Source organism: Dasypus novemcinctus, chromosome 20 (assembly GCF_030445035.2).
Source record: "Dasypus novemcinctus isolate mDasNov1 chromosome 20, mDasNov1.1.hap2, whole genome shotgun sequence".
Lineage (NCBI taxonomy): Eukaryota > Metazoa > Chordata > Mammalia > Cingulata > Dasypodidae > Dasypus > Dasypus novemcinctus.
The window spans coordinates 42,628,699-42,654,205 of record NC_080692.1 but is presented as its reverse complement, the minus strand read 5'-3'; the positions used below and the strand labels follow the sequence as shown (position 1 = coordinate 42,654,205).

The 25,507-nt window shown below is 35.8% G+C and overlaps 1 protein-coding gene and 1 long non-coding RNA gene across 7 annotated transcripts in view; one reads left to right on the top strand and one right to left on the bottom strand.

Annotated features, from left to right (window-relative positions):
- Positions 1 to 25,507, top strand: part of LOC139437093 (uncharacterized) — a 73,374-nt gene that overhangs the window by 30,727 nt on the left and 17,140 nt on the right. The window lies entirely within an intron of this gene.
- The window catches only part of SLCO1C1 (solute carrier organic anion transporter family member 1C1), a 68,170-nt gene continuing 52,462 nt past the window's right edge, over positions 9,800 to 25,507 (bottom strand). For 2 of the 6 annotated variants that reach the window (XM_004473229.4, XM_071210208.1), the window contains 2 exons: positions 17,372 to 17,489; positions 9,800 to 15,917 (listed from right to left, as the gene is read on the bottom strand). In XM_004473229.4, coding sequence (XP_004473286.1) covers positions 15,695 to 15,917; positions 17,372 to 17,489 — 341 coding nt within the window. In that variant the 3' untranslated portion in view covers positions 9,800 to 15,694. Of the gene's footprint in view, positions 15,962 to 17,371; positions 17,490 to 25,507 lie in introns of all 6 variants that reach the window. The other 4 variants (XM_023583028.3, XM_071210209.1, XM_023583029.3 and 1 more) reach the window with 3 other exon arrangements.

Genomic DNA, 25,507 nt, shown 5'->3' with positions numbered 1-25,507 from the left:
ATCCTGCCACTTTCCTAAATTTATTAGTTCTAATAGCTTTGTTGTAGATTTTGCAGGATTTTTTATATATAGGATCATAACATCTGTGATTAGTGAAAGTTTTACTTTTTCCTGTCCAATATGTACCCATTTTATTTCTTTTTTCTTGCCTGATTGCTGTAGCTAGAACATCTAGCACTATATTGAACAACAGTGGTGACAACGTGCATCCTTGTCTTTTTCCTGATGTCATTGGGAATGCTTCCAGTCTTTCACCATTGAGTACAATGTTAGTTGTGGGTTTTTCATATATGCCCTTTATCATGTTAAGAAAGTTTACTTGGATTCCTTTCTTTGGCAGTGTTTTGTTTTTTTTTTTTAATCAAGAAGTGATGTTGGCATTTTTTCAAATGTTTTTTCTGCATCAATCTGATGATCATGTGATTTTTCTTCTTTGATTTATTAATTTGGTACATTATATTGATTGATTTTCTTGCATTGAACTACCCTTGCATGCCTGGTGTAAAACCCACTTGAGCATGAATAATTCTTTTTTTTTTTAAAAGATTTATTTATTTATTTATTTCTCTCCTTTTCCCCCCAACCCCCGCCCCAGTTGTCTGTTTCTGTGTCTATTTGCTGTGTCTTCTTCTTTGTCCACTTCTGTTGTTGTCAGTGGCACCGGAATATGTGTTTCTTTTTGTTGCGTCACCTTGTGTCAGCTCTCCGTGTGTGTGGCACCATTCTTAGGCAGGCTGCATTTTCTTTTGCGCTGGGCAGCTCTCCTTATGGGGCACACTCCTTGTGTGTGGGGCTCCCCTACATGGGGGACGCCCCTGTGTGGCACGGCACTCCTTGCGCACATCAGCACTGCACGTAGGCCAGCTCCACATGGGTCAAGGAGGCCCGGGGTTTGAACCGCAGACCTCTCATGTGGTAGACAGATGCCCTAACCACTGGGCCAAGTCTGCTTCCATGAATAATTCTTTTAATGTATTGTTGATTTGAACTGTGAGTATTTTGTTGAGCATTTTTACATCTGCATTCTTTAGAGAAATGGGTCTGTAAATTTCTTTTTTCATAATATTTTAATCTGGCTTTCGTATTAGGGTGATACTGGCTTCATAGAATGAATTTGGTAGCATTCTTTCCTGTTCAATTTTTTTGGAGGACTTTGAGTAAGATTGGTATTAAATCTTCTTTGATTGTTTTATAGAACTCACTCTGAAGCCATATGCTCCTGAGCTTTTCATTTTGGGCAGTTGATTGATGACTTTCAATCTGTTTGCTTCTGATTGGTTTGTTGAGATCTTTTATTTCTTCTAGGATCAGTGTAGGTTGTTCATATCTTCCTATGAATTTTTCCATTTCATCTACATTGTCTGCTTTGTTGGTGTACATTTGTTCGTAGTATCATTTTATGATCCCTTTTATTTCTGTGGGTCAGATCCCTTTTATTTCTGATTTTATTTATTTGCATATTCTCTTTTTTTTCCATGTCAGTCTAGCTAAGGGTTTGTCAACTTTATCTTTTCAAAGAATCAACTTTTGGTTTGGTTAATTCTCTCTATTGTTTTGTGTTTGTTTGTTTGTTCTCACTTTCATTTATTTCTCCTCTGATCTTTGTTATTTCATTCTTTCTTCTTGCTTTGGGCATTATTTGCTGTTTTTTTTTTTTCTATTTCCTCGACTGTATAGTTAGGTCATTGGTTTTAGCTCTTTCATCTCTTTTTTCATATAAGCATTGAGGGCTATAAATTTTCCTCTCAGCACTGCTTTTGCATATGTTCTGATATGTCGTGTTCGTGTTCTTGTTTTCATTTGCCTTGAGGTATTTATTGGTTTCTCTTGCAATTTTTTCTTTGACTCACTGATTATGTAAGAGTTTGTTTTTTTGTTTTTTTAATTTTTAATTGAAGTATGTCATTCATACATGAACAAGCATAAACAATAAATGTACAGTAAAGATTGTGAACTTACAAAATAAACATACATAACATCACACAGGGGTCTCATACATCACTCCTCCACCAACTCTTTGCATTGTTGTGAAACATTCGTTACAAACTATGCAAGAGCATTGTCAAACTACTACTACCAACTATAGTCCTTAGTCTCCATATATTTAATTTTCCCCTTTTCTGCCTGTTTTTTAAAAATTTATTTCTTTCCCCTTTCCCCAGCCCCCCGCCCTAGTTGTCTGCTCTCTGTGTCCATTCGCTGTGTGTTCTTCTGTGACTGCTTCTATCCTTATCAGCAGCACCGGGAATCTGTGTTTCTTTTAGTTGCATCATCTTGTTGTGTCAGCTCTCCGTGTGTGCGGCACCATTTCTGGGCAGGCTGCGCTTTCTTTCACACTGGGCGGCTCTCCTTATGGGGTGCACTCCTTGTGTGTGGGGCTCCCCTACGTGGGGGACACCTCTATGTGGCACGGCACTCCTTGCGCGCATCAGCACTGCATGTGGGCCAGCTCCACACGGGTCAAGGAGGCCTGGGGTTTGAACTGCGGACCTCCATTGTGGTAGGCGGACGCCCTATCCATTGGGCCAAGTCCACTTCCCTCTACCTGTTTTTTATTTCCAACTTTATTCTATTATGATCATAGAAAGTGTGTTGTACAATTTTGATCTTTTGCAATTTATTGCAGTCTGCTTTGTGACCCAAGATACAGTCTATCTTGGAGAAAGTTCCATGAGCATCCCTACCTGTTTTTATAAATAAAGTTTTATTGGATCATAGTCATACTCTTTTGTTTACATATTGTCTTTGGCTGCTTTTGCATGACACTATGTGTGGTTGTGACAGGTTGTGTATGGCCTGCTTAAAATGTATATTATCTGACTCTTTAGAGGTTAAGTATTCTGACCCCTCTTCTAGATGATTCTATCCCTTTCTGGCTATTGATCTCATCCCCTACAGTGGGCCTCTATAATAAGAAAACACATAATAGCAATTCTTTGATGTCTATAGCCAGAATAGAGCCTGGGTCTTCCCCTCTCTCTAAATTACATCTTACCTTATTATTTAAGTTTTCTGTCTAATGACCTTCTCTGTCTCAGGTCAACGATATTAAGAATTATCTTCCATTCGTGTCCCACAAGATAATAGGACTGAAGTCATATACTCATAGGTTTTCTAACATTCACAAAAGCCACATGTGCACATGGAAATATAGAATAATTACAGACAAATTAAGTTTAAGATATCAGTGGGCATCCCAGCAGAGATGTTGTGTCCAATAGCTCAGGATCTGGAGCTCAGGAGAAAGTTCTGGATTAGTGATACCACTTTTAGGAGTCATACATAGAAGGCTAAGTGGTAAAATAATTCTTTAGCGAGAAATACAATATATGGGAGGAGTGCTAAGTATGAATACAAACACCAGGGAAATTCAGAAGAGATGGCAGTGAAGGAAAAGCCTTAGAAGCAGCAGTCGGGGAATAGGAGGGAATCCAAGACAGAATGCCGTCATGGAAGTCAAAAGAGCAGATGCCTTAAAGCACCCATAAAGGTACTGAGTGCTGGACACAGATGAAAAACTAAGAGTAAAGTCAGAATTGAAGCTTTATCTGGAAATCAGATTATAGTGTACTGTGAATTAGTGGGCATTTAGCTAGTGCAGTTAGTATGTCTTGGCAATCTTAGAACATGGAGCACGGTGTAAGAGTGTGGATTTGAATCCAGTTGTGTTGTAATACTCTTTGTGATGTCCTGGAAATTTGCTAAACTCATTAAGCCTCAGTTTCTTCCGCATATATGATACGGGGATAACAATAGTTTATACATCTGGATAGTGCAGGTCATTAGATGAAGTGATGTATTTAAAGCACTTAGTCAGTGCCTGTGTATAACGAAGTGTTTAATGAGTAATTATTATTAGTATTCTAAAAGAATACTTTTGGAAACCTGACAGTAAAAAAGAAGAAGGATACAATGTTACCTGGAGGGAGCTGTGGGATAGAGAGTTGCTTTATTTCTCAGCTGGAGAGAGAGGACTTCACAGTCTGGTGGGAATGCTGTAAAGGAAAAGCTGAAAGCTGCAGCAGCACTTTCTTTTCAGATCCAGAACTTTAATAAGTTTCCTGGGCACAGAAAAATCGATTACTTTTTCTACCTTGAACACACAATTGGAGGAATGAGTTAATAGGAACAACTGGTAGAAGGGAGAATACAGGACCGAGGACACATTAGCAATTCCCAGGGTCCCTGCCAATGTGGAAAATTCATAAGGACTGTAGAATGCTCTACTGAAGGGGATGAATCAGGCAGACCCTGTCCTGACGGCAACTGGATTCCCTGAGGTATGGTGGATATGGGACGAGGGCAGTGTGGGTGCCCAAATATGGAGAGAGCACTTTGCTAACTCCCAGGCAATCCAGTTCCAAACTTAGAATGCCAAAGATTCCATTTTAAAATGTACAATAATGTCCACACACCACAAGCAGAATTGTAGTCAACTATACACTTTCAAAATGGCCAGCGTTCTGGAGGGGTATTTTAAAAAATTATGTGTTTCTGAATAAGGCAAAACAGATGCACTTGTTAGCCTCCTGAATACTTTTCTGTCTTGGAATTGAAATCTTTCACTACTTTGGATTTTGCTTATGAAGGAAGGCATATGTTCCAATTACACTAGCCTTAGGCATGAAGCAAATCAATGCCTGGATTTTTAAAATATGGATTTAATCCAAGCCAGACCTGGCCTAAAACACTGTATAACCTAATATTGAGTTGTACTGATGTTAGAGCCTGAATGTTAGAAAATGCAATCTATTGAAGTTTCTTATGCGTAGATCCACCTGAGCAACCCCAGCAAAGTCTAATTCATTGCAAATGATATCTTAGTACGGACTTTCTATAAGAGTCCCACATGTGAAACTTATAGGTAAAAAGGTCTTAGCTTCGATTATGTGACATCTGATTGCATATGTTTTAGGGGAGAATTTTGTTTTTAATTAGGAAAGTTGTGAGTTTACAAAACAATCATGCATAACATATAGGATCACCCCATCACCAACACTTTGCATTGTTGTGGAATATTTATTCCAAAAGTTAAAAGAGAATCATCAAACTATTACTGCTAACACTAGTCCACAGCTTACATTTGGGGTCTTCTTCCCAGAAACCGTCCAATTGTAGCACCATGTATTAGCATTGTGTGGTTGTTATAGCTCACAAGAGAACGCTCTCGTATTTCTCCTGTTAACCGCAGTCCATCAGCTACCACGTGGTTCGCTGTTTTGTACAGTCCCATGCCCTGTACAATCCATCCAAACTGAACACGCGGTGGCAGTTTCATCAGAGTTTGGCTGTCATCACCTCAGTCCATTTTAGAACATGTTCATTACTCCAGAAGGAAAAATCCCAAACCTTCACACCCCTTTATTCTTGACTATTAGCATCGATATGCTACCTTCTTTGCTATTTATGCTAAAATATTACCCAATCCCTGTCGTTGCTTTAAATGGGCAAGGCTTCTCGATCCCACAGCCCTGCCTTTCTGAAGTCTGGGGAGGATTTATTCATCCAGTCCTCGTATGCCTGCAGTGCTCCAGGTTCATGACAGTGGAGAATAACAACTATTCCTTAGAGCTCATATTCTAAAGGGGGCAGATAGACAGTAAGTGAATCAGCAAGAAGATAAACATTAAGGAGTGATCCCCGCTATGAAGAAAAATAAGCCAGGCTAGTTGGCTAGAGAGTGCCAGGGGGTGTTATTTTACATAGTGTTGTCAGAGAAAGCCTCCAAGGGGCTGGCAATTGAGTAAAGAGGGAGTGAAGGGTCAAGTCATAGCGGCAAAACGTTCTAGGCAGAGTATACAGCAAATGCCGAGCTTCTGAGGTAGGGGCTGCTTGGTGTGTTGGAGAAACAGCAAGAGACCCGAGGGGAGCAGAGTGAGTCTGGGAGAAGGAGGGAATAAGATTCAGGCTCAGGTTACTCAGGGCCTTTGCAAAGATATGATAGCATTAAATACATGCGATGCCAAGAACAATTTGCTGTGTCAGGGTGAGTGCTTTCTTTCTAAAGTTAGCAGGGTTTCTCAGAACCAGTTTTTATTCCTGGTTAGTCCACCTTGGCCTTCAAAGGTCTTGATCTTCAAGGCAAGTTGTTCAATGGGAGGTGTCAGTGGAGAGGCCATAGGACAAGGAGTCAGGATGCCCGGGTACCAGTCTCAGGACAGCTAGGAAGGAACTTGATGAGTGGGCCCTGGGAATGTCACTTCACTTCTGGGGTCCTCATCCTCCTGTTAAATAACAATGTCTGAGATGCCCTCTGGTGCTGGTTCTCTGCAATGACAGATACGGGCCATTATCTATCTTGTCATAACTTACAAAATTGTGCGGGAGAGAGTGTAAACTACAATGTAACCTTGAATCAACACTTAGTGGCAATGCTCCAAAACGTGCTCAGCAATTGTAGCGACTCTACCACACTAATGAAAGAAGTCGTTAATGTGGCAGAAGGTGGGAGGGACAGGGAACGGGCATATGGGAATCCCTGATATTTTTTTATGTAACGTTTATGTAATGTAAGTATCTTTTAAAAAATAAAACAAGTTTATAAAGAAATAAAATGGGAGAGGCTATTTGGTCATTAGTTAGGACGACAGCCAGGAGGTGATCTTTGCAGGGTGTGAGCTGCCCAGCACTATATGTGGCTCAATCAATTTAGCCAACCTGGAAATCTAGAAGAGAAAGAAAAAAGAAAACGACAATATAGGCAAACTAATTTTGTTATTTAAATAGAGATGAAAATTGTGGGATCTTATTTATCTTAATCAAAAATAAATACCATGGAGATAGTACCCTGTGTCTCATCACTCTCTCTAATAGTTTGGGGCTTTTAAGATGTTGCAGCCAGCAATGGGGAATGTCGACAGCCGTGGATGAGGGGTCCGAAGATCTGGGTTTATGCTCCCGCTGTGCTGTCCTGAATCTATGGGCCTTAATAAACCAGATAAACTCATGTAACTCTTTTATGGTCTCTGGTTTTTACGGAATTAAGAGGAAAAATACTTATGCTAAATTCCTTCGTAGGCTCTAGTGACATATGCAAAGGTAAAGAGGGTTAAAAAGAAAGGTTGCCAAACAAAATATATTTCTAAACTGAAATTGAGTTTTTCAGGGAGAGAAAAAGTGCACCTAATATCCTAAATACGTAGGTCCCAGAAAAGTGTTATTATTTGTATTATATGTGCACTGTTTCCAAAAACAGAGTAATCTTTCAGAGCATTTTGCCTATTTCTACTTTAACATTCTATCCTAGTCCACGTTTGCCAATATTTTTCTGAAAAGAATTATATAAAAATTTAATTTCTAACTTATTTCAGGAAGAATTACATAAGGGTGATTTTAAAAAATCTTGTTTTCAATTCTTAAATGAATTTTATTTTTTCCTTATCATTAGTTCATTCATTTATTCAATATTGAGATTCTAGAATAAGTTAGGCAATGTACTACATTCCAAAGCCTGGTAAAGTCTCTACCATCACATAACCCACCACCTAGTGCTGTGGGAGTGCTGTGGAGCTGAGTGAGGGTCCAGGTAAAGCTGACTGGAGGTACCAAAACTGAATGTTCGAGGAGGAGGGGTAGTAAGGTTCTTACTGCTTAAAGTGTGGTCCATGAAAGAGAAACATCATTATCACCTGGGAGTTAGTTTAAAATACAGAATCTCAGGTACCCCTCCAGAACTTCTGAATCAGGATTTGCATTTTATCAAGAGTCCCAGGTGATTATATACACATTCAAAGTTGGTGAAGCCCAGAGCAAGATGAAAAGGTGAAAGGAGAATAAAGGAGAAGCAGTTTTCTAGGCAGAGATAGTAGTCAGTAGTTGGTACAAACATAACACATTATGGAATTGCACGAAGAAGGATGTGGTCAGAGTATCTGGGTAAAGTATTTGCATGATGGGTGTGATGGGAGATGGAGATGAGGAGGCCGTCAGGAATCAGAAATCGAAAGGCCATACCTTACCACGAAACTCTGAGTTCTCCTAAAAATGTTGGGAAGCTACTAGATGATTTTGAAGAGCAGAATATCATAAACGATTTTAAGTTTAGATACATGACATAAATAAATATCACTGAGTTTTTTTACACACAAGCAAAATACAAGGAGTATCAACTTTGAAAAGGAGTCAAAATAATACTTTTGCAGACACACTATCTCCCAAGAAACACCTACAGATTGAATTGAAATATTTCTAAAACTAGTAAGAGTTCAGTTAAGAAAGCCAGTTACAATACAAACATGAAAAACTAATAACTTCACTAAATCTTATATATATATAAAAATGGATTAAAAATCCTAATAACCGTTAGAAAGTAAACTATAGTAAAAATCCCAAATCAGGTTAACACAAATATTAAAGAAGAGAAATGAACTTAATCAGAAATAATCAGGACATATATTAAGAAAACTATTAAATTTTTTTAGAGAAAAACAAAAGAAAGTAGTAATGATTGAAGACATATATCATGTTCCTGGATGGGAACTAGCAGTATTATAAAAAATATTAGTTTTTATAGTTGGCAGTATTAAATTAATGATCTCCATTGGATATTTTTAGAACCTGACAAAATAACCCAGAATTTATTGAGAAGGAAAAAAATGCGTATGTTTAAGAAATTTGAAAACTAATCATATGAATGGGGGACAAGAATGGTAAGAAATTAAAATGCATTATATAATTCTTAGAGAAATTGGCATAACAATGGAACAGATTAGAAAGTACCCAATTACCTATAATTTAGTATTTCTTAAAGGTGGAGAATATGGATTATTCAATAAGTAGTATTGGGACAGTGGCTAACCATTTGTCAAAATAATTAGGTTCCTTATTTCAAAATATTTCACCAAAATAAATCCAGATATAATATTTTAATTTCAGAAATGATACCATAAACAAAGATAAATGAAGGTAATCATCTCGAGATAAGAAAATCAATTTTAAGTACACATAGAAATGTAGAATCCATAAAGGATACATGTTTATGTAAAAATCTTCAAATATCAATAAGCAAAAAATGACATAAAAATCTAAAATTGATCCCTTAAAATAAGTTATTAATGATACCAATCATTTTTGTGTCCTATATATAAGATAAATACTAAAAGAAATGTGTAATCAAGAATGTAAACTCAACTTATAAAGAGAAGAGGTGCACATAGTCACTAGCAAAATATTGAAAATTAAAACTTGAAATACCATTTTTAATTGAAAAAATGGATAAATTGGTGAAGGTTTGTGAGAAGCTAATCTTTCAATTGCTACTTTTGGTAGGCTTCCATTGGCTTTCCTTTCTGGAATGGTTGGTATGTTTGAAAAATTCTCTCTCTTAGATATCTACTTTATAAAAAATTGGGGAAAAGGTGAATGCACAAAACGTTCCTTATAGCACTGTCTATATAGCTATGAGAAGATACATAGAGTAAAAATTATTTATATAATTTAAATTTTTGAGTATATTTGCCAAACATCTTAGAATTTATGGTACAAAAGGAAAAAGGATGTAAGAGCATTAAAAAAAATCTTTTTAAAATCTTACAGAAAGGGAATCGACAGTATTTATTATTTGGTCCTTGACATTTTTAACCAGAGTAAAAATAGTATTGATATATATTTTTATAATTGTTGGATAACCAATAGCATAATAGTTTTTAGATTGCTAAAGAGGTGGCTATTACTTCCCTGTGGCTAGGAAGCAATAAAAATCAAAAATATAGTTCATATAGCATGTGGAAGAATAAAAGGAAAACCATAAGGAAATATTAAAAAAAGAATGCAATAAACAACAGAAATAAAACACAACTGGTGTGATAATTAAAAATCTTTATTAATAGACACAATTTTAGATAATCGTAACATAGTCTAATTTTATACCACTAATAAATACCTAATCTTTTAAAAAACAACACAGAAACATTGAAAAATAAAGGCAGGACCAAAGATATATTAAATAAACACAATCAATAAAGAAAACAGGGATGACAATATTTATATTACAATAGAATTTAAAGAAAAATGTAACTATGACAACAAAGTTTTATTTGATCAAACCAAATACATTATATGGATATTATAGTTGTGAAACAGAATAGTAAATTCTACAAATAAAAGCATTTTTACAAAATAGCTGCAATTCACACACACAAAAACACAACTAATCCTGTTGGGGGATTTTAACATGCCATCACTCTCAAACCTTGACAGAGTAAATAGGAAAGAAAATAAATATCTAAAGAGGCAAATAGCATAATTAGGTTGGTTTAGTAAAGATTCATATCCATTATTGTCCTCCACAATCACAGAACATACTATATTTTCAAAATCCAGAACATTTTCCCAAATTGATCATTTCTTTGGCTTAAAAAAAGACTCAGTATATCCAAAAGAGTATAAATTGAGTAAGTTACATTCTTTGATTATAAACGTGATTAATCTAAAATTTAAAAGGCACATTTAAATTAAAATATCTGGACACAAGGAAAGTAGGAATATTCTCCTTTTAGATGAAATGGGAATTTTTTAATCAAGTAGAAAATAAAATGTATTTATAAACAATTGGGAAAACATCATTGGTACTACAACTTGTTAAACTTTATGGATCATAAACAAAGCTGTACTTTGAGGTAAATTAATGACTTTATTATTAAACTAGAGCCTGATGTTATATGCTTATAAGTCAAGAGTTTAGGTAAAGATTTTTTAAAAGTATGGCTAAAGAAAGCAGAAAAAAGAAAGGAATTAAAGTAAAAAAAAATTTAATAAATTGGGTAGCAGGAAAACAGACTCCAAAGGCCATTTCTTTGAAAACTCAAATGAAATAAGCCCCTGACAAGTATAATGCACAAAAGGAGACAAATCCAAGTATGTAATATTAAGAATGAGAAAAGAGATATAAAAATAGATTCTAAGCTATTGCGCTCTAAGTATATAAGTTGAAAATATCAATCCAATTTTAATCTAGAAAAATACAATTTTCCAAGTTGAATCAGCAAACAGTATAAAAGAGAACAATAACCAATCAAAAACTTTTCAAAGAATTTTTTCCTAGAAACAGCTAAGAATATTTTTCCAAATATAAAAGGAAGAAATAATTCCTATGCTATTAAAGTTATTCCAGAATATTATAGTTTTTTAATGTTATAAAGCTGGCCTAATTCTAATGCCAGAACTTGGCAAAGACGGCAGAAAGGAAATGATAAAATTGTATTTCCCAAATGATTATAATAAAAATTAGGCCCAAAGCTTATCAATGAAAAATGGATTCAGTATCAGATAAGTTTGGGATATACTCCCTTTTAGGAGATCCACAGTACATAGCAGCATATTAAAGAATTTGTGAGATTATGGAATCATTAGAGAGTTATCATTAACTCTGTGTATTCCAAAATTATTCAAACAGAAACCACTTTTTTTTTTTTTACATTACACAATTAGTATTCGAATTTGTTAAATGTACTTCTAATACCTGATACATAGCAGGAGCTCATGCTCCATAAATATGAGTTCTCTTTCTCTCTCATGGTAAGCTTTTATGGTTTCAACAGTGGGTGATGTAAATTTCAAATATGATCATTCAGGCTTTTCCTAGATGCACTACTGATAAACATCTGACTAAAAAGCTTATTCTTGACAATGTAAATGTAAATTATACAGCTAACAGAAAGAAGGAGATGGAAGAAGGTAGGAGAGATGAAGGAAAAGGAGAGCACTCTAAGTTCTTCATTTGATAAAATAGAGAATCAAATGATGCTATATTTATGGAACAAGAAATGGAGGTGCTAATGTGACATTTGAGGAACTCAGAAGAGTGACCTCACTATGTCTGGATTACAGGGATGGAGCAATAACATTATCCTAATCTATCTGAGTAAGCAGTCAATAGGCATTGTCCAAAGTTGTAAATTCAGAAAGTGGTATAATGTTATTTAGAGGCATGGATGTGGTCATCAGAAAAGCCAACAAATCAAATTGATTAGAAGTGTTACCTTTGGCTTTGAGGAATAGAAGTGCAGGTGGGGTGGATTGTTCCTTTTCATTTTAAGTTCTTTGTGTTTTATTTTTATTTCAACTGTGCCCATGCTTTAGTATGTTAAAACTTTTAAAATTTAGAATTACCACGTTGACTTTTAGAGTTACTGGAATGCAGCAATTTATGTTGTAGAGTAATGCAGGGAGAACATGGCCATTTGAAACTGGTAATCCTTAGTTTAAATCTTGGGTTGGCCAACTAGTAGGACTCGTCTGGCTTAAAAATGAAAATTCTCAGCCTTTTCTTCCTGTGAAAGTATCAGTAATTATACCTAACCCAGAAAGTTATTTTAATCTTCGACATTGAGATCATGTGTGTGAAGCACTCAGCACACAAATAGAGGTGCTTGCTATAAGTTGTTAGAGTTGCTAATGGTTATAAAATAATGATGGCATTTTTATTCTCTGCATATGCTACAATTTAGTCTTTGAATCAATATCTCAGTGTATAGGTATGTCGTATTTAAGTGGAAATTTCTGAAATGCTAAAGTTCTTCCAGCTGTTTTTAGAAGTTTCAGATTGTTTGTTTTTATTACCTACTTTAGAGGCATATATGTAATGGAAGAACCCAACATTAGTTTGTCTGCCTCCACCTTGGGCAAGTCATTTAATGCAATTTGAGTCACTCTATCTGTAGAATGACATTACTGGTGCTTTACCTGTCTGAAGATGAAGATGAATCCAGTGTTCATTTTGAGGTGCTGGGCACCTCTAGGGCCATGACTGTGTAATGAGAGAATAAAGTGGTCCATTGAAGGTGGCGTAATTGTGGGATCCCACACGGCAATCAAGGTCTTACCTCTGATGTTTGGCCCTGGGGCTGAGGGAATATTTTGACCTCTGAAACAGGGTTTCGTTTGTTTAAAAAAATTAAAATTAATCATGTGCTCTCTGAGGCTTAAAAAGCTTGCTTACCTCTGTTAGATGAGTTTACTCATCAAAAATATCAGGGTTCCTTTCAGTAAATTTAATTCCCCACTAAATGGCACCTTCATATGCCATTCATATGAATTTAGGATATATAATTCCACTATCAAATTAAATGGTTATGAATAAGACTGTTTCCTTTCAATTGAAATTCAGTCCTTTTATGAAAAAAAAAGACTGTCCTTTAATCATCCTTTATGCCAATTTTTCTTTTTCAAGTTGTTCAGAGGTAAATTGGATGAGATTCTGTTTAGAAATTTACTTGCAAAGAAGTTATTTTTCAGGATATTGCTACAAAAAGTTTTTTAAAAAATAGGATGTGGGAGACAGGATGAGGAACTTGAATTTTAATTACATCTCTACAAAGAAAACTCTTGACAAGGGTACTCTCTCACCCATTGAATAAATATTGGTTATGGGTCAGATTGATATAGAGATGACAAAAATGATTCCTGCTCACAAGCTACTGCAGTAGCAAGTCTGAAGTAGACCTACTGGAAACAACACATAAGGCTATTTTCATTTTCCAAAATAGCACAATATGAAATGATCTTGTATCATTAATTCAAACAAAATGACAAAGTTAATACATACTCAAAAAAACCTTCCTTTCCTCTCTATCCCCTAACTACTTTCCATCCCCATGTTTTTCCAGTCATAGTTACAGGACTGGTATATAGGGGGAAAATGGAAAAAAAAAAAAAAAAAAACCAACCCAGCACAAACTATAAACCACTTTTTTGGTAATATTTGATCTTTTCACTGTATGAGTTAGGCTACTATATTTTAAGCAGGGCCTTCTTATTGGACTTAGACTTCAAGAAATACCTCAAACAGAGGAATTTCTGTTTGAAATACCTTTGTTGGGTGTGTCCGGTTTGCAAATTCTGTTTATTCTAAAGGCAATTAAGAATTGTTTCGATTCCAAGTTTCCAGAATTCTAAGAATTCTAGAAGATTGCCATTGACATCTAACTTGTTTGAACAGAAAGATGTAAGTTTGATTTCATCTATTAGAATTATAGTATTTTGAACTGTATTCATCAACTTCTGAAGAAAAGAAAATGCTAGGTAAATTCTCTGCATGGTTCATAATGGTTGTGGGTGATCTTCATGTTGTTGATAAACAGATGAGGAACAGTTATAGGAGCCAATGATCTGACAAAATAAAGCAGTATGGACACAGTACAACTAATTGAAGTGGTACTATTATTGGGTTAAGTTAATATGGGGTAAAACAAATTTAGATTTAGACCTGGGTTTAATCTTGGCTCTGCCTCTTCCAAAGTTAAGCAATTTATCTAACATCTCCTAGTCTCAGTTGCATCATCTGTAAAATGGGGATCCTGACCAAGAAAGCTATAAGGATTAAATGGGACAGTTTTTAGAGTGGCAGGTACATAATAGAGTTGTTGGTCCCCATCCTGCCCTTCAGAATATCCTAGGTCAAGTCAGTGTCCTTCCCCTGTGCATTTGAGGGATTCTGGGCCGTCATTCATACTGCAATGATTCTCTTAGCAGAATTATTTTCCTAGACCAACATCCCTTCCACCCCATCTTCTCTGGATTGGTACTTGTGGGTTTGCGGAGAGCAGACAACATTGGACAGAGAGCTGGCGCTATCTCGGTAGGGCGCTAGGGGAGTCTCCACCTTAGATCTGCTTTTCAGCTGTGTAGAGGAGGAAAAACTTGGCCCATAATAGAGCTGAAGATTAAAGATGGTGCACTTGAACCTTCCATCCCTAATCTGAAGAGCACTAGTAAGCCAGGGAAGAGGAAATGCCTGGCTTGACTTAGTTCCAGAGAAACAGATATCTGGTGGATGGTACCAGTGGCAACTCTCTTCCCAGAGGTCTCTAGGGACCTGCGATAGGTGCAGGTGGAGCCCCAGAATCATACCCAGCCTTATCACCATTCATCCCATCTCCTGCATTCCCATCATAACAACTAATTTTATTGTAGCCTTTTGGAAATTTAACCTCCAAACACATTTTAGGAGCACATCCTATGCTTAAGTAGGGAGCTGCTTATACACATGAATATAAGGGTGGGATCATATTTAACAATATATTTTTAATTCATTGAATTCATAGAAAGACAATAAAGCATATTAACATTAATTTTATTACTTTGTAACCATGGTCACTTACAGTGTCACACATAAAACATATGCAAATGAATGGTAGATGAGCTAATCTGAAATTCTAATACACTGAGGTCATTTGTCACTACAGATTTCTAGAACAATGATTACATTTCAAAAGAAAGGAGCTTAAAATTAAATATTCCTTTATATGTTCTGATTCCATCTTAACATCACCATTAAGGTGATATTCGAAGGAGGCCAACATCTGGCTTAATTTCCAAATAGTATTCTTTTATCCTATACAAGTATTTCAGTTTATAAGTTCCTTTACACATAACCATTGGCAATAGGACAATTGTTCTAGTAGGAATATAGTTGATAAATGACCACAAGGCAAAATTAAGCATCCTGTGTAAATAATATAAAGAATTTGTATATGAATTACAAAGTTTGAGATTAACTATAATTTGCATTTTCTATAACATGTTTGATTATATTTGGCATCAGCTATATTATCTAATATATACCTAGGATCAAAAACAAACCAGAAAATTTTTGAAAGGAGAATGAAATGACACATTTAAAACCCTATTGTTTAAAATATATTTGGGTTTGCGGACTTTTCAGAAATTAGAAAACAAGGCTTGAGTCATCCCTTTGCTAAAGTTGTGTTTCCTTGCCTGGCCAATAGCTGGGTTGTAGCAAGTGATCACCCGTAGTAGAACATTCTTTCCTGATTCTTGTAGAGACCATTTTGCTTTCTCTCTTGGTTAGGAAGCTTCTACGTTTTGAAACATATTTTTTCTTTAAAGTGACAAGTACTGCAGCACTTAGGAAAATGGACACTGTGCCCAGTATCACAGTAAGTCCCAGATATATGTGTCTAGAAGAAGGGAGAATCTTGGTCAATCATTGCAGCTAACAAAACTGAGATAAAGTGGAAAAGAAAGATGATAATATCATATGGATGGTTTTCTTTAAGAATGCAGAGTCAGTGGCTATAAAAGGCCTTTCTATGAACACAGCAGACTATTGAAAGCAGTTAGCTAATATAAAGCAGTTTCTTAGTAGTAACATCATTTTTCGGTTATTGCTCATTACATAATCAGTTCCATCCGCTCTGTAAATCATTCCCTTAGACCAGGTAACCATATCCTTGTTTGCCCAGATCATCCCCAGTTTATGCTAGTGTTGCCCCAGTGTAATTTTTAATAGTGCCCCCTTTCATGTTCAAAAGTGTCCAGGTCTGAATGACAAATTATGTGGTTACCCTACCCTCAGACCTTGCCCAAGTTCACTTCTAATGAAAAAAAAGTGCATGAAGCAAAGCTAAGGTGAGTCAGAGCTCTCAGGAGAGTAGAAGCCTTAATTTCGACATTATTTTAAGCTGGTAAAGTATGGAAGGGCAGATTGAATGGTTCATTCTGGTCACCTTGCAAACATACTCTCAGTCTCTGAATGAGATGAGTTAGATGGTCTTTACCTTATAGTGAATAGAGCAAATCTGAGTAAAGCTCAAATTATGCTCACAGACTGGGTCCCTTTCAAAGACCAAAATAAATTTCTCACGTAACATCAAAGCCTATTAAATCAAACCAACTTATTTGAGATGGTCTGCTTAATTCAAATCCAGTTTACACCCATCAGTACCAAGTTTATTTCCCTAGAAAATGCTCAGCTTATAAATCTAAAAAAAAATCCTTCTGGCTTTTGAGGCATTGAAGCATTGCCATAAGGGGGCCAAGTGTTTGATGAGATGAACTGAACGATACCACAGTGGAAAAGCCATGTTTCCCACCCCATACACATGCACACTCACAGAAAACCTTTTCCTTTTATGCATTTCAAGTACTGGAATAATTGAACATCAGTTTGGCAATGTAAGCCAGACAGATTTAGAGCCAAATCCAACTCTTGCCCAGGGGGATTATAGCTGACGTAAATGGTACAGTTTGGCTCAGTTTGAAAAAGAATAGAAGTAAACCTAAAATGTGACCTAAATTCAAATGCTTCTGTGTTGAGGGAATCACTAACCCCTTTGTGTGCATAAATTTTCAAAATTATACTCTATTCTGGAATTTTATATTGTATTTTTTTAAAATGACGTCATTTAAAATGGGAGTCAAGGTGAATACTGAGAAAAAAACCCATAAAATAAAGATCTATTCAAATAATGAAATAATAATAGAACTATCATATAAAGCAGATCACACTTTTAAATTAGATGCTCTTTTTCCACACAAGCAGTGAACTTATGCCAAGAATTATCAGTGTCAGTTGCATTGTACAGATGTGGGATTTGCAGCAATGAGACGCAGGACACATTTGATACAGTACCTGAAAGCATCTGAATCATATAATCTGCAGGATCCTCTACTTCCACATCTTTGAAATCCCCATTTGAGGCATGAAGTGTCAATCAAAACTCCAAAATAAACAGGAGCTGGGATTCCTGCTGTGAGAAAACAAATAATTGCTGCTAAAAACATGTATCCATCGGTTTTTGCTATTTGGAGGATTTACTTTTAGTTTAAGAATGACTGTTTTGGAAATGACAGGGCCTTAATTGATACATGGACACCAAAAAGAAGAGTCAGACCATATCTACAGAATATTAATATCAGGCAGTAGCTTCAAAACTGAAATGGTGATTGGAAATTAAAGGAAATCTTAGTTGATACAGAAAGCATATGATTAGGAATCTGATGCCAGATTTCATGCCAAAGATTCTCTCATAAGCTCAGTCTTTTCTCTGAAGTTCTAGAATCCTGTTAAAACTGCTGCTGGGTTATATCAAGGAGGATGTCTCCCAGCCACTTGGAACTTAACATGAGCTCATCTTCTTGCTTCCCCAAACTGCCCCCTTTTTATAGGAAAATCTTGGAAGTCATCTTGGCAATGTTCCCTTTCTCTGGCCACCACCACATTTTAATTTGCCCCTAAAGTGTATCTTAAACACATTCTCTTCTTCTCTCCATTCCTCCTGCTACTACTTCTCTCCTAATTTAAATAAAGCAAAAACCAATTCATGATTCTTCTAATACCTCCTGTAACCTTTGCCAATCTATCCTCACGGAGATGCTAGATGATTCAATTACAGAAAAATCCGTGAGGCATTTTTCCCAATACAAGAGTAGCTAACTATGTTTCCCTCCTTATTTTAGGTAACATTCATTGCTTTATATTTCAGACTCCCAACTTTACTGGATTTCTTTGAGTACTTAAAATGTTCTTCCCTTTTGCCTGTGTGCCTTTTGTAGTTTTCTTTATCTGAACTATTTTCCCGTTCTTTTCCTTCTTAACACTTGTTCACCCTTTGAATTTCAGATTAAATATTATTCTTTCAGGAAAGGCTCTTCCGATCCCCTGATCTGCATTAGTTGCATTGGCTCTGCATCCCATAGTGCTTAAGAGTTCATCTAGAAATATTCAATGCTTGTGTAACGGCTTGTTTAGTGTTTGCCTTTCCTGAGAGTGTAAACTCCAGAGGGCAGGGGACACATCTGCCTTCATCGTGCTATCAGCCATAGGGGGTCCTTGGCCTATGTTGGTTGAGAATTTAATCCCTCTTTGGAGAGTAAATATGTCTCTCACATACAAATGTCAGCACAAGTGTATTAATGACTTCCCACCTTCAAATACTTTGATCATAACTTGTATATGAAAGATGTACAAACTTCTGATTTTGACTGTGTTCCTCCTCAACAGGGCGAGTCATGGCCCAATCTTTAGAAAGGTCAAATTAGCCAAGTTCTAAAAGTTTTCAACAGCCTTTAACAAAATAGGCTATGGTCTGTTCACCACTCAATTTCATCTTTTGTATGGTTCAAACTGGTGGTTCATTCATACCTGCTATTTAGTCTGCATAGGTTTTGCTTTTGAATCTTATTTTCATTAGTAGACAAGATTTAAAGGCCAGGATATTTTACGTATAAAAACCCCCAGATTTCTGGATTCTTGTAAAAGCTGCAGCAAGTCCATGGTAACAGTTGGCTACAGTTGAAAAGCAGCTGTCTCCGTTTTCGCCCCCACCCTCCGCATAGCCAAGGCGCTCACTCTCCAACTTCCTGTCTGCCTATTCACTCATTTACAGCAAGTGCTTGGGCTTTTTCTGCATTTGAGTTTTTAACCTCTTTGATATATGTTGCCTTCTTTGGAAAACGTATTGGTATGCTTAACTAGAATAAAATATTCTCACTGAATTTTTAAAGTTGTTTAAACATATTTATGGCCCCTCTAAATCTCAGAGATTATCCATCTGGTCTTGAACAACAAATTGGACATATTTTTTAAATGGTTTCTATTTAAGGTCTATCTATGCTTTGCAGAGACCCATGTAATAATTGAGTTAATTAACTTTCAGAGGGTGCTTAAACTTCGGGTGAATGATTTTTTAGGAACTAGAATATTCACATAGACTGGAGGTATCACATCACAGATTACTTACTAAATAGGAGAAATGAACTTTAACAGAAAACTAGTGGGTGCTCTTTTCACTGATAAATCAAATTTAATATCCCCAATAATGGGACAAACTGAAGTTATATGCTTCTTGGCATGATGTACTGAAAAACATACAATATCACCTTTGTAGTAGTATTGCCAAAAATATTTCCTCTGAGCCTAACCAAAAGCAAACAATCAGACAAATCCAAATGGGTAAGATATGCAACATAACAACTGGCTTTGCCTCTTAAAAAACGTGAATGTTGCAAAAGACAAAATAAAATAATAGGGATATTGTTGGAGATCAAAAAGATAACTAAATGGAATGTGGGGTTCTTGATTAAATCCTTGATGAAAAGGGAAAAATGCTATAGAAGACATTATCATTCTAATTTGAATATAGAATATATATTAGATATATTTGTGCTCAATTTCATAAGTGTGATAATAGCATTGTGTTTATGCAAGAGCAATGCTTGCTCTCTAAAGAGGTACAATCTGAGGTCTTTAGGGGAAAGTGCCATCGTATATAATACTTTTCAAATGGTACAGAAACACACATGAATGCTGAGTGAGAGGAGACCTATTTTTGTCTTTTGGAAGGATTTGATGCATCCAAGCAACAGATAACAGGTACACACTGAATTTTTTTCCACTTTTCTGTACGTTTTAAAATTTTCAAAATAAATAGTTGAAAGGGAGAGCGGACAGGAAAGTGGGACTTATACATTGACAGGGATTTGAGATGTATCACTTAAATGCAATGTATGGCTCTTGTTTGGTTATTGATTCAAACAATTCATAAGGAAACATGTTTTAGATGATTGGAAAAATGTGAACACTAATTGGATAATTAATAATACTAAGGAACTATTTTAAGATGTGATAACTATAAAGTTTTGAAAAAGTCCTTATCTTTAGATTAGAAGTATTTAACAAAAATTTTTATGGATGAAATATTAGGCTTTCTGAGACTTATTTCAGAATAATAGAGTAGAGAAGTGTGTAGGGATACCAATGAGCTAAAATTAGGCAGGTTATCAATTGTTGATATTGGTTAATGCATACATGGGAGTTCAGTATGAATAAGCAGATCAGCAAATACATATATAACAATAGATCTGGAGTAGTTGGTTCCTGTTTCTTTTTGACAGTTTTAAGTTTAATGAGTCAGTGACCTAGTGTTCACAAAATTTTAAAAAATATAATGAAACTCAGAATTTTTTATATATTTGATGTAATTTAATACATTTGCAATTATTATGATTTTGTTTGCTCCTCAAATTCTCACATTAGACTAATATCCTCAAATTGGTCCCATGTCTTTTTGACATATCCATATTAGCCTTTGACAGCTTTCTCACTGTCTAGCACAAAACGATTTTTGACACTTGACTTTAAATCAGTCATTTCTCCAACATGCCATGGTTCCTTTACTGGAAAATGATACTTAGTTATCACAGAGTACTATGGGGGCTCATTTCTCCTGGGTTATTATAGCTTCTAGATTGTTCAGTACACAGAGCTATAAACTGTGAATTATTTTTAAATGAAAAAATGATTTTAAATTAAAATTTAAATGATTGAATTATTAAATTTGAAATAAAAATTTAAGAAAGGGTTTTACTCAAAATTATTTTATTTTATACATTCATCACTTTTTGATTATGCTGAAAACATCTCTTCCTAACAATATATCTTATTTGCTTTATCTTAAAATATGTTTTAGCATAATAATACTAATGTTAGTACTAATAATAACAGCATGAATGTAGTTATACTATGGGGATTTGGTGGAACGTCTTTTCAAATAATTTATAGTTTTTTTTTTCTGTATGGTTATGTTACCAACACTCTATAGAGCTAATTTCAGTTTGTTTTGAGAATCTGTTTCACTTAACTTTTTTTGCATGTGTTTTAATATCTTTAATTCAAGTGTAAAAGTTTAATACATGTCATTTGTAGGACTTGATTTGTTCTTTTAAAAACAATGATGGGGGAATGTAACAGAATGATCTTTCCACTTTTTCATCAATAACTTGCAAGGAAAGGATAGCTCACAGGGCTATAAAAGATCCACTTAGCTTAGAGTGTCGATTTTGTTAGTGTTCTAGAAGAACCAGCTTTTGGGTTTGTTGATTCTATTGTTATTTTGTTTTAATCTCATTTATTTCTGCTTTGATCTTTACTATTTCTTTCCTTCAGCCAGGTTTGGGATTAATTTGCTGTTCTTTTTCTTGTTCCTCTAGGTGTGCAGTTAGATCTTCAATTTTAGCCCTTCTTCTTTTTAATTGTAAGCATTGTGTTCTATAAATTTCCCCCTCAGCACGGCCTTTGCAGTGTCCCATGATTTTTGATATGTTGTGTTCTCATTTTCATTCATCTTAAGATATATGCTGAATTCTCTTGCAATTTCTTCTTTGACCCACTAATTATTTAAGACTGTGTTGATTAATTCGTGACTTTTCCCTTTTTCTGTCCATTATTGATTTACAGCTTCATTCTGTTATGAAAGAGAAAGTATTTTGTGTAATTTTAGTCTTTTTAAATTTATTGAGACTTGTCTTGTGACCCAACATATGGTCTATCTTGGAGAAGGATACAAGAGCACTTAAAAAGAAAATATATCCTGCTGCTTTGGGGTGCAATGCTCTATAGATGTCTGTTAGGTCTAGTTCATTTATCATATTATTCAAGCTCTCTCTTTCTTAATTTATCCTCTGTCCAGATGTTCTATCCAATCCTGACAGTGGCATATTGAAGTCTCCAACTATTATTGTAGAGACACCTATTTCTTCCTCCAGTTTTGCCAGTGTGCTCCTTGTGTATCTTGAGGCATTCAGGTTAGGTGCATAAATATTTCATATAGTCATTTCTTCTTGGTGAATTGTCCCTTTTATTAATATGTAATGACCTTCTTCATCCATTATAACAGTTTCTGCATTTGAAATCTATTTTGTCTGATATTAGTATTGCTACTCCAGCTCTTTTTTGGTTACTATGTGCTTGGAATACCTCCTTCAAACCTTTCAGTTTTAACCTGATTGTGTCCTTATGTCGGAGGTGGGTCTCTTGTAGGTAACATATAGATGACTCATATTTTTTTAATACCAGTCTGTGTCTCTTGGTTGGGGAGTTCAATCCATTATCATTCAGTGTTAGTATCGTAAAGGCATTACTTCATTCATTTTGTCCTTCAGCTTTCTGTTGTCATATTATACTATTGTCTGTCTTCTTATCCTTTAGTTTACCCTTCCTAATAATCTTTATTTCTAAACTCTTTTCCAAATCTCTCACCCTTGTTTTTTCCTTTCAGACTGTAACCTTCCTTTAGTATCATTTGCAAATCTTGTCTTTCAGTAACATATTCTATCTGTTTTTATTTGTCTGTAAAGACTTTGAACTCACCCTCGTTTTTGAAGGACAGCTTTGCCAGATACAGAATTCTTGGCTGGCAGTTTTTCTCTTTCAGTCCCTTAACTAGGTTATACCACTTTCTTCTCACATCCGTGATTCCTAATGAGAGGTTGGCACTTAATTTTATCACATTTCCCTTATATATGATGTTTTGTTTTTCTCTTGTTGCTTTCAGAATCCTCTGTCTCTGATATTTGTCATTTTGAATAGTGGGTGTCTTGGGGTAGGTCTATTCAGATTTATTCTCCTTGGGGTGCATTATCCTTCTTGGATATTGATATTTTCTTCATCAGGGTTGGGAAGTTTTTGGTAATTATTTCCTCAAGTAACCTTTTTGCCCCTTTTCCATTCTATTCTCTTCTGGGACAACAATAATGTAAATGTTTGTGCATTTCACATTGACATTCAATTACCTGAGACTCTATTTTTTTTTCAATCTCTTCTATCTCTGTTCTCTTGTCTTTTCCAGTTCAGATGTTCTGCTTTGAAATCACTAATTCTATCTTTGAGCAATTCAAATCTGTTCTTATGTGTCTCTAATGCATATTTAATCCGATCCATTGTGTCTTTCATTCCCATAAGGTTTGTTACTTTTCTTTGCAGGCTTTCAAATTGTTCTTTATGTTCACCCAATGCCTTTATTTATTTCTCTCCCCTTACCTGCCCATCCCTGCCCCCCCCCCCAGTTGTCTGCTCTCTGTGTCCATTCACTGTGTGTTCTTCTGTGTTCACTTGTATTTTTGTCAGTAGCACCAGGAATCTGTGTCTCTTTCTCTTGCATTATCTTGGCAGGCTGCACTTTCTTTCATGCTGGATGGCTCTCTTTACAGGGCACACTCCTTGTGTGTGGGGCTCCCCTACATGGGATACACCCCTGCATGGCATGGCACTCCTTGTGCGCATCAGCACTGCACATGAGCCAGCTCCACACGGGTCAAGGAGGCCCGGGATTTGAACCACGGATCTCCCATGTGGTAGGCGGACGCCCTATCCTTTGGGTCAATTCTGCTTCCAGCAATATCTTAATATCCTTTTTCTTCAGTCATATTTTCTTTAAGTTCTTCAAAGTGATTTAGAAAAGTTGTCTGATTATCACTGATTAATTGTATTAAATCCTGCATCTTTTCAGGATATCTGGCTTGTTCTTTTGGCTGGGTGATTTCTTCCTGTTTCTTGGTCTGGCTTGTAATTTTTTGCTGACATCTGGGCAGCTGAATATGTTGGTGAATTTACTCTGATGGCCAATTTTTCTCTCTTTCCTATGTTTTTTTTTTCCCACAGCTATTCTTTGATAGTTGGTTGGTTCAACTTATCCCAGTTTTTAAAATTGCCCAGCTTAAGTTTTCAAAATCAGGCCAGGGACTTACTAGTGCAGTGCAGATTTTCTTCCAGGAGTTGGATACAGAGAGCGTGAAGTTTTTGTTCATGCAATTTCCAGACTGGCCAGAAGATGGTGCTCATCAGTGCACCTTTCCATGGAGGTGTTTCAGTCTCTGCTTTCCCATGTTCCTCCATTATTGGAGATTCAAAGCAGGCTCTGCTGGCTGAATTCACTGAAGAAAAGCACCCCTACCTCCCCTCTCTTTTTCCTTGAAACAGCTGACAGGGAGGAAGATGTCTGTTACCCTCTCAGTCAGCTGCAGGAGTCAGGTGTTTAACTCTAGCTTAATATCTTGTGGCCGGGGAGGGGGAGGAGAGCCCATCCTAGCTACCACAGGGGCTTGGTAACTCATGTTTGTTGTTTCAGCTTCTTTGTTTCACTGTCTTGGTCTGCTAACCCCCAAGCAGGTCCCTCAGACAGCTTTGGGCTCTGTCTCCATTGTTTTTGTGAGAGCATTCAGCTTTTCCTGTTAGTCTATCACCATCTTCCCACAGTCCTCAAATACCTTTTTTACATAATTTAAGAAGAATATATGCTTCTTTAAATTCTCTATTTCACATATCTGCACTCTAATCTTTATTATTTCCTGCCTGCTTCTCAGTTTGAGGTTTGTTTGCTCTTCTTTTACTAGTTCCTCCAGGTGTAAGGTTAGGTACTGATTTCTTTATTCTTTTTAAATGTAAGCATTTAGGGCTATAAATTTCTCTCTCACATTGCCTTTGCTGCAACCCATGAGTTTTGTGGTGATATATTTTGGGTTTCATTCCCCTTAAAATCTTTCCCATTTTTTCCTGTGGTTTTTTCTTTGACCCACTGGTTATATAAGAGTGTGCTGTTTAATTTCTACATATCTGTCAACTTTCCAGGCCTCCCTTTATTTTATTTCTAGTTTCATTGCATTGTAACAAAAAATACATGGTTTGATTTCAATATTTTAAAATTTATTGTGACTTGTTTTGTGACCTAACATTTAGTCTATCCTAGAGACTTATCTGTGTGTACTAGAGAAGAATGTGTATTCTGCTGCTGTTGGTAAAGTTTTCTAAATATGTCTATGGGGTCTAGTTATTTATGGTATAATTCAAGTCTTCTGTCTATTGTTCAATGTGATATATTGAAGTCTCCTACTATTAATGTAGAGTCATCCATTTCTCCCTTTAAAACTGTTAATAATTGCTTCATCTATTTTGGGGCTTTGCTCCTATGTTCATGTATATTTATAATTTTAT